Source organism: Uranotaenia lowii, unplaced genomic scaffold (genome assembly GCF_029784155.1).
Source record: "Uranotaenia lowii strain MFRU-FL unplaced genomic scaffold, ASM2978415v1 HiC_scaffold_958, whole genome shotgun sequence".
NCBI lineage: Eukaryota > Metazoa > Arthropoda > Insecta > Diptera > Culicidae > Uranotaenia > Uranotaenia lowii.
The window spans coordinates 7,530-20,334 of NW_026598931.1; the positions used below are offsets into that span (position 1 = coordinate 7,530).

Here is a 12,805-nt window from a genome sequence, read left to right on the forward strand (position 1 = left end):
TCTTGAAAACCCAAGTTATGACAAATACTTCATCCGAAGACTGCAATTTGATTTGAATTAAGATAAAATAGTTATAAGGCTTCAAAAGTGGGCTAACTTTTTTGAGGGTGGTATTCATCATTGTTATGAGTCGATTCGAATCAAATTGCAGTCTTCGGATGAAATATTCTTCATAATTTGGGCTTCAAGAAAATCCGTTTTCAAAAGAAATCTGCCGTAGGAAACAAAAGTTATTGATGAAAAACTGGTTTTTCAAGTTTTTTCCCGAAAATCCCATACAAACTTCAGGCTTGTTGAGCGACCCCTTCCCGTGATCCGATCTGGCCCAAATTTGGTATGAGATATTGCACTAGGCCTAGGATCAATTTTAGCGTGCAGTGCATAACATTTTACAAGTTTTGAATTTCCCATACAAATTTTGGGTGGTGAAGGTGTTCTCCAGCTGGTTCATAAATCAAGTACACCAGTCGACATTGTTTCACTCTAAATCGAAGTGTTATGTTTATATCCTAGCCTACTTAATAAATATAAGAATATGATGTGATATTTTAAAAAAAATTACTAAATTTTCCACACTGTGATTTATTGTCCCTCAGTCATGAGCACTACTTCGTTCCTCTTTTTCGGATTGTGCAAGTGTTTCCTGTTGACTCACCGTCTCGTAGCTTCCTTTAGCGTCCTGTTGCCGCTCTCCGTCTTTCCGAGGTCTGCGTGGTAATGACCAAAAGCGTTGATTCTTTCCGAACCGTCGACACTCTTGCATCGTTTCCGGTAGCTTTTGGTGGAGTGTTTCTGGTAGACAGCTGCTAGAGACAAACCCAATCAAGCCGATTAATCCCATTACAATGAATGGTAATCGAGTATCATAATTGGTACCCAAGTAGACTACGTAGGGACTGACGACACCGAAGATTTTGCTGATGACGACAAAAAACGCAGTTCCTGTCTGCCGCAGAAAGACAGGATACATCTCTTGTGACAGCAGGTACAGCGCGAAATACGCTATACAGACAAACGACTTGATGATGACGGTCAATGCCAACACTGCTAATTCAACGTTGTGCAGCTGAATAATAAACACCACGGGAATGCAGGTTAAGGCCAGACCTAGATACGCCACGCTAGTTGAAAATCGTCTCCCAATCCTGTCGCACAACACTTGACCACAAAAATATGCAGGGAATTCGATGAGGCTTTGCCAGAACACGTTGAAAAAAGGATTGCCATCCATTTGTAAGCTTATCAAAAACAGGCAGAAGTACGGAATTGAATTACAAATAGTACTTATGATGAACAGACAGGATATCTTGGTCATGTGCCATCCACTGAACAGTGATACAAATCCGTAAGTCTTTGCAACCTTTTGTGCAGGCAGCTCATCACGAAGATCAGCTTCAGTCAGTTGGAAATCCTTTTTATTCACCTTTGCAATTTTCTTCAAATAATGTAGGCATCTTTTGTACTGACCCTGGGTTGCTAACCATCTAGGAGACTCGATGCAGTACCAAGGGATAAGTACAAACACGACACAGGGCACACTGGTAATCAGCAGGAACCAAACCCAATCACGGGACCACCACAAGATCATCGGTGCCAAGCAATTGCCTATGGTGTATCCTAACAGTTGGCACAGAGAAATGGTGCCTCGGCTCTCTCCTCGGGAGATTTCTAAAAGCACAATCAGTGACGATGATAAGGCAGTGTTGATCACGAAACTTCCAAGGCCTACGAGCACGGCATACAACCAGTAGATATCCAAGGTTAATACTGAGAAGGCTCGACTAAAGGTAGTCAACAGTATACTGGAAATATAAATCGGAAGCCGACCTATCCTTGAGCGGGCGAAAAAATGTATAAGTTAGGAGAGTAATTTTGGATAACTCACTTTGTCACCTACCGATCGCCCATCTGTCCCAGAACAAACGTACCGACTCCTTCGGCTACGCGAGTGATGGAAAAAATGTTGACTCCGTAAACCTCTTTTTCACAAACCCAATTCTTTTGAGTAACCGGAATTTCACCGTAATACTGCCGATCGTACCAGTAACCTCGTTGACAGGGAATGATGTCCTTTTTACCGAACACCATTCGAGCTGGGTTGGTCCTCGGTGGATATCGCGAAACGTTGTACATGGTGCAGGAATCGTAGGCGACCTCACCACGACTGTCGATTGTTCTGGTGGAATGGATCGAAATAGGTTTTGAATTGCTGTGGAAGTGATTCATCCCACCCCATACTCACTTCGGAAGGGTCAGATTATACCACCGTTCACTATCGATGATGCTGTACAGTTCCTTCCCGGGGACCAAACAGTGATGCTCCGGCACGGCCAACACTAACATCACGTTAACCATGTTCATGGAATAGAAGACGACGCCGATCGTGTTGAAGATCAAATTGTATCTCCTCTGGAAAGGTCCGGCGTCACCGACCATTTCCATAATCCGATCGAACGCAACATCAGTATCCTGCCCCGATTCTGCCATGGTTTCACCGTTTTGCGGATAATGCCGTTTTGAATTTTTCAATAAGTCACATAAGCACCAGGTTAAAAAAAATTAATCTACACACCTAGAATAGTTCGGCAGATTTGCTAAACTCTCAATGATTCAATGTCTTTTTATCACTTTCAACGAGTATCTTTTATTCATAAAAATGTTAATTATTACATCGGTCTTTTTGTGAACCACCAAAATCGTCAACATAAGCAGTGGAAGCAATAAATCAACCTCCAAAAGTACAGTATCTCCCATTATGTAGAGCTTAAAATATGATGTAATAGCAATGAGATCGGAATAACCCCAAGTAAGTTGATGAAGTGGGACTCCCGAAGTCCATCGATCAGTTGTTGGTCAGTCATGGTTTCGAAGTTTAACACTGTTGATATACTTTTTTTTCTCGCATGGCAATCGATATGATAAATCAAAAAATCAATTATTCCTTTGAATGTTTGACAATAATTTTAAGTTATCATTCTTTTAAAATCACTAGATCAGTTGCAAGAACTTTCTGAGGAATTTATGTGATAAACAGTAGGTAACACCTTCAGTGTTTTAACTGTGTCTTCGAAATGGAATGTTATGCAATTTAAAAGCTGTAAGGTGCACTCGTTGGTGAATTTTGGTAATTACCTCAAACAATATTTTAACGGCTTAAACATTTGAGATAAAAAAAATTAATTTGCAAGATTTTGATCTCTTTTCTAACCAAAAAAATAACATCAACAGTGTTATACTTTTGAATTTGGATTCTTTTTAGATTTGACAATAATCCCTTTGGAATAGTTGTACCACTGCCGCCGGCAACCTCCATGAAGTTCATAAAGCTCACAATATTTTAATCGCAGTTCTGTCTTCTATAGAAATAATCATCTCTCGATGCGAGCACATCAAAGCAGGCGAGCAATCGCCCACTGCTCTGTTAATAAATTGGTAGTTTTTAGAGAGAAACGCGTTTCGGAAACATTTACCATATCGCAGTGCGTCTCGTAGCTATTATGAATCAAATATTATTAAGGGGGTTCACCGGTTAAGATTGAAATGCAGTGCGATGCGCTACTTACCGGTCTAGGAATCTGCGTGAACAATTTTCAACACAAATGTGAGGTGTGTACTTTTCATGGAACAGTAGTTCATTTGCGTCTAAATATCATGGACAAAGAGTCAAAGAGTGCCAAATTCATTCGACTTTTTTCCCCGTTCAACAACCTAAGTCGGAGGTATTCCAAATCAGAGGTCCTAAGTTACCATTGTGGTCCTTTGAGCCGGATAATAAACAATCGACAAACATAGAATGACGTGTGCGTGAAAACTGAACCGACAATCCCATTGAGAGACTTAAAACAGCTGGAAATCAACTATGCGGTCAAACTCATGTGATAAATGTGGTGTGGTGAAGATGTGGTGAGGAGATGCCAGACTATCATAATTTGAACTTCGGACTTTTGAAACTAGAACTCATTAATATAGAGTGGTCAAGTATATTGAAGCATGAAGGAAATGTTGATACAACAGATGAAACCTTTAATAACATAATGATTTAGCTAATAAACAGTTATGTACCTTCAAAATTTAAAAGACGGTTCTACAGCTCTAAACAACCTGTCTGGTATAACAAAGAATTGAAATACTTACAAAATAGGAAGCAAAAAGCTCATAAAGTCTACAGAAGTGATAGAAGTGTTACAAATCATCAAAATTATATAAATTTATGCAACCAGCTCAATTCATGTATGTATGAAAAGTTCTTTTGAAAAATACAATCAGAAAAATGAAAAAGAAATTAAACAAAACCCAAAAGCGTTCTATGGCTATACTAGAACGCAGATGAAAAATTCAAACTTTCCTACTCAGTTGACACTAGACGGAAACATTGGGAATAATCCACTGGAAATTTCTAACTTATTTGCAACTTTCTTCAAGAAGTGTACACTTCTTTTACTGAGATTGACCGAGATAGAGAATACTTTTCAGTCATTCCAGATTTAGAGTGTGACATTCAAGTCAATGAAATTGATTACAATAATGTTTTCGAAGGACTTAGAAAACTTGATGCCTCTAAAGGAGCAGGGCCTGTTGGACCTCCCCCATGTTTCCTTAAAAATTTGGCGACCGAATTGACTGAACTTCTTCTGATTCATTTTAATATGTCTTTAAATTATAGAAAAGTACCAAAATTTTGGAAAAAAATCTTTTCCAATTCCAAAAATCCAATTTAAAATTTCAAATCCGAAAAAAAAATCAGATATACGAAATTATCGAAGAATAGCTATTTTGTCTTGCATCCCCAAACTTTTTGAATCACTAACAAATGAAAAAAATTATCAACAAGTAAAAAATATTATAACGAGTAAACAACACGGTTTCTTCGAAGGACGCTCTGCAGCATCAGATCTTATCGAATTCGTTAAATATGTCATCAGTTCTATGAGCAAAGGCATTCATGTTGAGGCTGTTTATACCGACTTTAGCAAAGCCTTTGATCGCATTGACATACTCCTTAATCTTCAATTTAAAAAAAAAATGGCTTTCATTCAAATCTCCTCTCTTGGTTACAATCATATACTTAACCGATCGAACACAAATCCTCGTGTCCAAAACGAATTATCCAAATCTGTAGTTGTAACCTCTGGTGTGCCTTAGGGGTCTCATTTAGGATCTCTCCTTTTCATACTGTTCGTTAATGACATTTCGTTTATTCTAAAACGGATTGAATACCTAATATACGCCGATGATATTAAACTATTTCTGAAAATAAAAACAACCGAAGATGTTGAAACATTTCAAAACGAAATCAATGTTTTCTTTGAGTGATGCAACAAAAGTTTACTTCAATTGAATGTTAAAATCGTTCTAGAAGTCTAGAAGGATCTAACAGTGAGCTAAAATTTAAATAAAAGTAAGAATGATTAATTTCATGAAGGTATGCAAAGTGAGGGGTTTAACAAAGCGCCACCTGAACCTTTCAATTGGAGAAGTGGTAAAGCAAGTAAATTTTTCTGTCTGATTCAGCAAACAAACAAAAACCAGACCAAATATCGTGAATTTCAATAAAAATTTTAGAAACGTCGCTGGTGAACTGGCAACAAAACACAGACTTCCGACAATCTAGTACTTCACTTTTCTTCGTCGGAAGTCTTTTGGAAGTCGGAAGTCCGGACTTCCGAAGTAAAATTTAGTGCTGGCGTATCTTACGGATGAAAAAGCTGACCACCGATAAAATAATCAAAATTCGCTGGTTAAATCATGCGCAAAATGGTAGATCCGTTAGCGGCGTGAAATTTTGAAAAATTTCGTGGAAGAAATCGATAAGAACTTTGTAGTGGACAGCTGGGTATCTCCTGTCAGAAATTTAGCATTGAAAAGTGACTTAAATTAAAGGAAAATAGACCCATAATGATGTTAAGTTTAGACCTAACTATCGATAGCAATTTTAGATCGAAAACACATGGACCATGGATTTCTAATGCTCTAAAAAAAAAGAATATTTACATATATTTTTTTTTTTAAACCTTTTAATAAATTTCAAATCTTTATTTCACGAAACACTTTTGGTTGCAAGTCCCGATTTTAACAGAAAGCATCTTAAACCCCCCTTTATTTTTCTTTTCAAAAGACAATTAAACTGACTAGACAATTTCAAATAAGAAGAAGCATTTAAAATAAATAATCACACAAGTAGTTTAAAGATGTTCACAACACAAAAGCTTCAGCTCACATTTTCTCCAATTATCCGATTTCATCTATCGAAAGCGCTTTAGCCGTTTCCACTTATCAGCAGAGGTGCAAATGAACGTTCAGCGCAAACGTCGTCGAGAAAAAGTCGCAAGCTGATTATTTCTTGAAAAGGTTAAGATCAGCTACGACGCCTAACTTGTGGTTGGAAAAAATGAACACATCGCAACGACGCTGTGGCACGATTGGTTCAAATGACTGCATCTCTTAAGTTCATTCCGATGCTTTGCGAACAGTTCGCCTACTGATTTTAAGGCGACGTCAACCGAAGGATCCGTTCGTTTGAATTCATCGGGGATAAGTTCAAACAACCTTATCGAGATAGGGTCGTTTGAACGTTCAATTGAATGTTCACTTTTGAACGTTCAATTGAATGTTCGTCTGATGCGTTCGGCAGCCTAAGGCAAGACGCCGAGCCGTGTTTGGATGGGATGGATTATTGATATGGTGCATTGCTTGCGTGTGATGTTCGGTCGTCGCTCGACGATAGAGGGTGTCGGGTGTCTTGTAGCGCGCGGACGACTTGGTAAAGAGAATGAGGCGCAGCTACAGTTTCATTTAACGGTGCAATTTTACTGAATAAAATGCAAACCGCCCAACTACGGTTGGGCTTGTAAGGCTTGTAAGAGATTTTTTATTCTTTTTCATTCCATGTTAGGTTCAGAACTGAAGCAAACCGTCAAGACCCGCGAAATTTAATTCAAATTTTCAGATATCAGATTCAGATTTCAGATTTCAGATTTTAGATTTAGATTCCAGATTCAGATTTCAGATTCAGATTTCAGATTCAGATTTCAGATTCAGATTTCAGATTCAGATTTCAGATTCAGATTTCAGATTCAGATTTCAGATTCAGATTTCAGATTCAGATTTCAGATTCAGATTTCAGATTCAGATTTTAGATTCAGATTTCAGATTCAGATTTCAGATTTTAGATTTAGATTCCAGATTCAGATTTCAGATTCAGATTTCAGATTCAGATTTCAGATTCAGATTTCAGATTCAGATTTCAGATTCAGATTTCAGATTCAGATTTCAGATTCAGATTTCAGATTCAGATTTCAGATTCAAATTTCAGATTCAGATTTCAGATTCAGATTTTAGATTCAGATTTCAGATTCAGATTTCAGATTTTAGATTTAGATTCCAGATTCAGATTTCAGATTCAGATTTCAGATTCAGATTTCAGATTCAGATTTCAGATTCAGATTTCAGATTCAGATTTCAGATTCAGATTTCAGATTCAGATTTCAGATTCAGATTTCAGATTCAGATTTCAGATTCAGATTTCAGATTCAGATTTCAGATTCAGATTTCAGATTCAGATTTCAGATTCAGATTTCAGATTCAGATTTCAGATTCAGATTTCAGATTCAGATTTCAGATTCAGATTTCAGATTCAGATTTCAGATTCAGATTTCAGATTCAGATTTCAGATTCAGATTTCAGATTCAGATTTCAGATTCAGATTTCAGATTCAGATTTCAGATTCAGATTTCAGATTCAGATTTCAGATTCAGATTTCAGATTCAGATTTCAGATTGGAAATGGACTTCCGCTCATTATGAGTTGATGTTTTACATATATGAGTTTATGTTTAACATATATGAGTTAATGAGTTGATGATTAAATATATTGAGTCCCAAATTCATGGCGTACACCATTTGATTAAGACCCGAAATCAGAAATTTGGAATTCATTTATTGGGGTTAGAATAGAAAAAATGAAAAATTTGGTAATATTTTGTTCACCAGAACTATCACTAAATGTAATGAAATGATTAACTGTTGGTGGAAGATTTTCTAACATGATTTACTTTTCAAATGCCCATTAATTTCCATATTTTTTTCATCCCGATGGAATGAACACTTTAAATGGAAATGACGTTAGGGTTGGTGGCAAAGGGGTATAACTTATACCGTATAAGTAAATTTCTTGGTAGCAAATGGGTCTGCACTTATACCCCTTTGGCTCCAAACAAAAAGTAATTTTCAGTAAGCAGGATTTTTTCAACAATATCAAAACATGAGAAAATAGCGAAATAAAATTGTGATTAAAACAGCATATGATGTTTGACAGTCGAAGATTTGTTCTAGATGGTTAACTCAATTTTTTCCATTTTGCACTTATACCCCTTTTGGCTCCAAGGGCCTCAAATATGAATCTAAAATCTTAACCCAAAATCTTAACCTTAATCCTAAAACTGAATGCTTAATATGAAACCTGAATCTGATATCTGAATCAGGATCTGAAATCTGAAATCTGAATCAAAATATGAATCTGAAATCTGAATCTGAAATCTGAATCTGAAATCTGAATCTGAAATCTGAATCTGAAATCTGAATCTGAAATCTGAATCTGAAATCTGAATCTGAAATCTGAATCTGAAATCTGAATCTGAAATCTGAATCTGAAATCTGAATCTGAAATCTGAATCTGAAATCTGAATCTGAAATCTGAATCTGAAATCTGAATCTGAAATCTGAATCTGAAATCTGAATCTGAAATCTGAATCTGAAATCTGAATCTGAAATCTGAATCTGAAATCTGAATCTGAAATCTGAATCTGAAATCTGAATCTGAAATCTGAATCTGAAATCTGAATCTGAAATCTGAATCTGAAATCTGAATCTGAAATCTGAATCTGAAATCTGAATCTGAAATCTGAATCTGAAATCTGAATCTGAAATCTGAATCTGAAATCTGAATCTGAAATCTGAATCTGAAATCTGAATCTGAAATCTGAATCTGAAATCTGAATCTGAAATCTGAATCTGAAATCTGAATCTGAAATCTGAATCTGAAATCTGAATCTGAAATCTGAATCTGAAATCTGAATCTGAAATCTGAATCTGAAATCTGAATCTGAAATCTGAATCTGAAATCTGAATCTGAAATCTGAATCTGAAATCTGAATCTGAAATCTGAATCTGAAATCTGAATCTGAAATCTGAATCTGAAATCTGAATCTGAAATCTGAATCTGAAATCTGAATCTGAAATCTGAATCTGAAATCTGAATCTGAAATCTGAATCTGAAATCTGAATCTGAAATCTGAATCTGAAATCTGAATCTGAAATCTGAATCTGAAATCTGAATCTGAAATCTGAATCTGAAATCTGAATCTGAAATCTGAATCTGAAATCTGAATCTGGAATCTAAATCTAAAATCTGAAATCTGAATCTGATATCTGAAAATTTGAATTAAATTTCGCGGGTCTTGACGGTTTGCTTCAGTTCTGAACCTAACATGGAATGAAAAAGAATAAACAATCTCTTACAAGCCTTACAAGCCCAACCGTAGTTGGGCGGTTTGCACCCGAATAGAAAAACATTGTGAAAAGACCATGAATTTCATTTTCACGCAACCATGAATTTTATAGTTGAAACTATGCGAATCATGGTACATAAAACCTTGAATAAACTGTCAAATTCATAGTTTTGGACAGTGAAATTTATGGTTACCATGAAAAAAGGGGGTTGTTAAGCAACTTAACAATGAAAAAATCGACTTTTTCCCATACATTTGGAAACTCAAAACGATAAAGTTAACGGTTATTACAGCTTCCACTTTTTTCAAAGAAACTGTGGAGTTCATTGTTTTCCCTTGAATTTCAATCGTTCAATAATCTTGAACATCAATTTTAATTCACAATTTATCATAATTCCAGGACCGTGAAATTCCATGGTAAAAATTATTGTTTTCAGTTATTTTTTCTTCTAAATTCATATTTACTATTGAATGAAATAAACAGGTTTCATTTGTTTGCTTCAATTTTTATTCAAATTTTTCGTCTTGTTTAAAAAAAAATCATCACTTTCCAGAAGCTATAAAAACCATCTGCACTACGGAGCTTCTAAACTGTAACATTGGCGGCTCTTGTACCGCATCTTCTGCCCGATCCTGGGACAAGGCTGGATTCCTGCACATCATGAAGTACCAGACCACAAATCCGTTTGATATCGGTTTGCCTCGGACGTCTATCTTGTCCACGTCGCAGCCATTGTATACGGCCCACATCTAAAGTTGGCCATGGGGAACTTTGAATTTCCGTCAGCTTCTAGAATAAAAAAAATTTCGGTTTAGTTAGCCTACATATAAATGAATAAATAATAAAATTATTTACCAAGATCACCGAATTTAAAGCCATCATTTTCTGTTCAGATTCCGATCAGCTTGATTTCGACTTGGTCCGGATTCACTGATTCCGACCGCGAAAATTTAAATTTAAGTTAACTTCCTCCGAGAGAAAGTGACGTTTTTAGAGCGCCAAAATTTTCATTACACGAAAAAATGTAAATGTGTAAAAAAGCAAAAAATTACCAATTTTCGCGTGGTTCGGATTATCATTCAACCATGAAGAACACTGGTACAATAAAAATCACAAGAATTTCAATGTGATACCGTACGATGTTCGTGTTTTTGAAATATTTGCAACTTTGAAATATTTTGAATTAATGATATACTTCACGGTAACTTTAAAAATCATGGTATTTTCAAAATTTAAACCGGTTGATAAATATTTTGAAATCACTATGAAGTTTACTGTTAAATTTAAAATCATTGTTACGATATATTATTACCATGGTCTTTGCTATTCGGGCATTTTATTCAGTAAAATTGCACCGTTAAATGAAACTGTAGCTGCGCCTCATTCTCTTTACCAAGTCGTCCGCGCGCTACAAGACACCCGACACCCTCTATCGTCGAGCGACGACCGAACATCACACGCAAGCAATGCACCATATCAATAATCCATCCCATCCAAACACGGCTCGGCGTCTTGCCTTAGGCTGCCGAACGCGTCAGACGAACATTCAATTGAACGTTCAAAAGTGAACATTCAATTGAACGTTCAAACGACCCTATCTCGATAAGGTTGTTTGAACTTATCCCCGATGAATTCAAACGAACGGATCCTTCGGTTGACGTCGCCTTAAAATCAGTAGGCGAACTGTTCGCAAAGCATCGGAATGAACTTAAGAGATGCAGTCATTTGAACCAATCGTGCCACAGCGTCGTTGCGATGCGTTCATTTGCAATCAAAAGTCGGCGTGCTATGTTCGCAAGCCGACGCTTCCGAAGATAAAGTTAGTTTGATCTGGTCGGGAAAAAGTCGAACGCTGCATGCAAAATGATGCGATGCTTTGCACCTCTGCTTATCAGTACTATCTTTCCTGTCTAATGATTCTACTTCGAATTCCATATTTCACCAAAATGTCCAAAACTAAATATGAGAATAAGAAAAAAAAAAAAGTAAGAATTATTATAAACAAAACATTTATATTTTATTTGAGCCGTCATTATACTGAAAAATGAAGGTTTTTCGTAGTTTAAAGTATTTTCAAAATTCAAAGTCAAAATATTGTAACAAAACTTTGATTTCAGAATAAAAATCGAAAATATAAATTGAAAAACCAAAAATAGCATTTTAATTTCCAAATAACTCAGATTTTTTATTCATAATCAGTTATCGTTGAAAAATTAGTTATTAAACTCGAAAAATAAAAATTTAACAAAATAATAAGTGTACATTTGGCTTCCGATTTACATTTTTCCATTTTAAAAACATCTTTCGAAAAACAGAAATCGAATTACTTGATTCGAAAATATAATATTACGGATTTATAAATTCAGAACGTTAAATCTCTAGAAATTGCAGCAACAATAATTTGAATTAAAGAGTTAATTTCAAGTTTCACACCAAATGATATCGTCGACCTATAGTTACCAGATCACTCATACAGTGATGATTAAAATGTATCGTTATAATCCAGTTTAACCAAAAAGGTGATTATTTCAATCGCAATTTATGAAAAATACAGTAAAGATTAGTTTCAATTCAACAAGAGAACAGCATTTTTGGTGCATAACTTATTTTGGAATATTTTGACGTCATGAGTTCGAATATTTCTTCAGATTATGTCTATTACTTCTACTTTTGGTGTTATGGCTCATGGAATTTCAAAATTTACCAATTTTTACTGACTTCTATTATTGATAGATGATAACCTAATATACTTACACAGCATTTTTTTTTTGCTGGAAAGCAGCAAACTTTTAATTGTTTTGTCCCGCTGGTTTTCCAGCAAAATTTCCAGAAATATGAATTGCTTGAAACGATCAGCAAACTCAATTGCTGGAAAACCATAAATCTGAAAAAAAATATATTCTAGAAACCTTCAAATGTTCGGTTCAATGTATGGTTGTAATCATTCAAATTTTCTAAATTCAAAACTTTTGAATGATTTTGTTAGATATAATCAACTTTATTTATAGCAGACACACGTAATATGAAGAATCTGAATGTTTTACTGCCCTTAATAATGTTTTGGCCCACCAGTTGCCGTTGGAAGTCGTTTTCCGGCTGGAAATAAAGATTAATAAACTAGAGGAAACCTGTTTAAGACGCACCAGCGGGGTAAGCTGGCTCATGCCATTATTTTTTTTTAAATACGCCACTTATGGCTACGATGTTTTTCTTCATTTGTGTTGCGGAAAACAAGCTTCTCTGTCGTTTCTTAGGTGAAAATTTCATTAAATCGGCTTATATTCTTAGCAACAGAAGGA

The 12,805-nt window shown here is 35.6% G+C and overlaps 1 protein-coding gene and 1 long non-coding RNA gene across 2 annotated transcripts; both read right to left on the reverse strand.

The window, feature by feature from the left end:
- Nucleotides 1-575: 575 nt before the first annotated feature.
- On the reverse strand, nt 576-6,509 carry LOC129760998 (solute carrier family 22 member 4-like). The gene is made up of 3 exons (XM_055758695.1): nt 2,243-6,509; nt 1,898-2,176; nt 576-1,832 (listed from the first exon to the last, which is right to left on the reverse strand). Exons 1-3 carry the CDS (start codon nt 2,485-2,487, stop codon nt 593-595), a joined length of 1,764 nt encoding a protein of 587 aa, XP_055614670.1. The 5' UTR covers nt 2,488-6,509; the 3' UTR covers nt 576-592.
- Nucleotides 6,510-9,429: 2,920 nt separating this feature from the next.
- LOC129760997 (uncharacterized) lies at nt 9,430-12,767 on the reverse strand. Its single transcript, XR_008740422.1, has 3 exons — nt 12,261-12,767; nt 10,362-11,462; nt 9,430-10,295 (listed from the first exon to the last, which is right to left on the reverse strand). It is a non-coding gene; the product is annotated as an uncharacterized LOC129760997 (long non-coding RNA).
- Between the last annotated feature and the right edge of the window lie 38 nt (nt 12,768-12,805).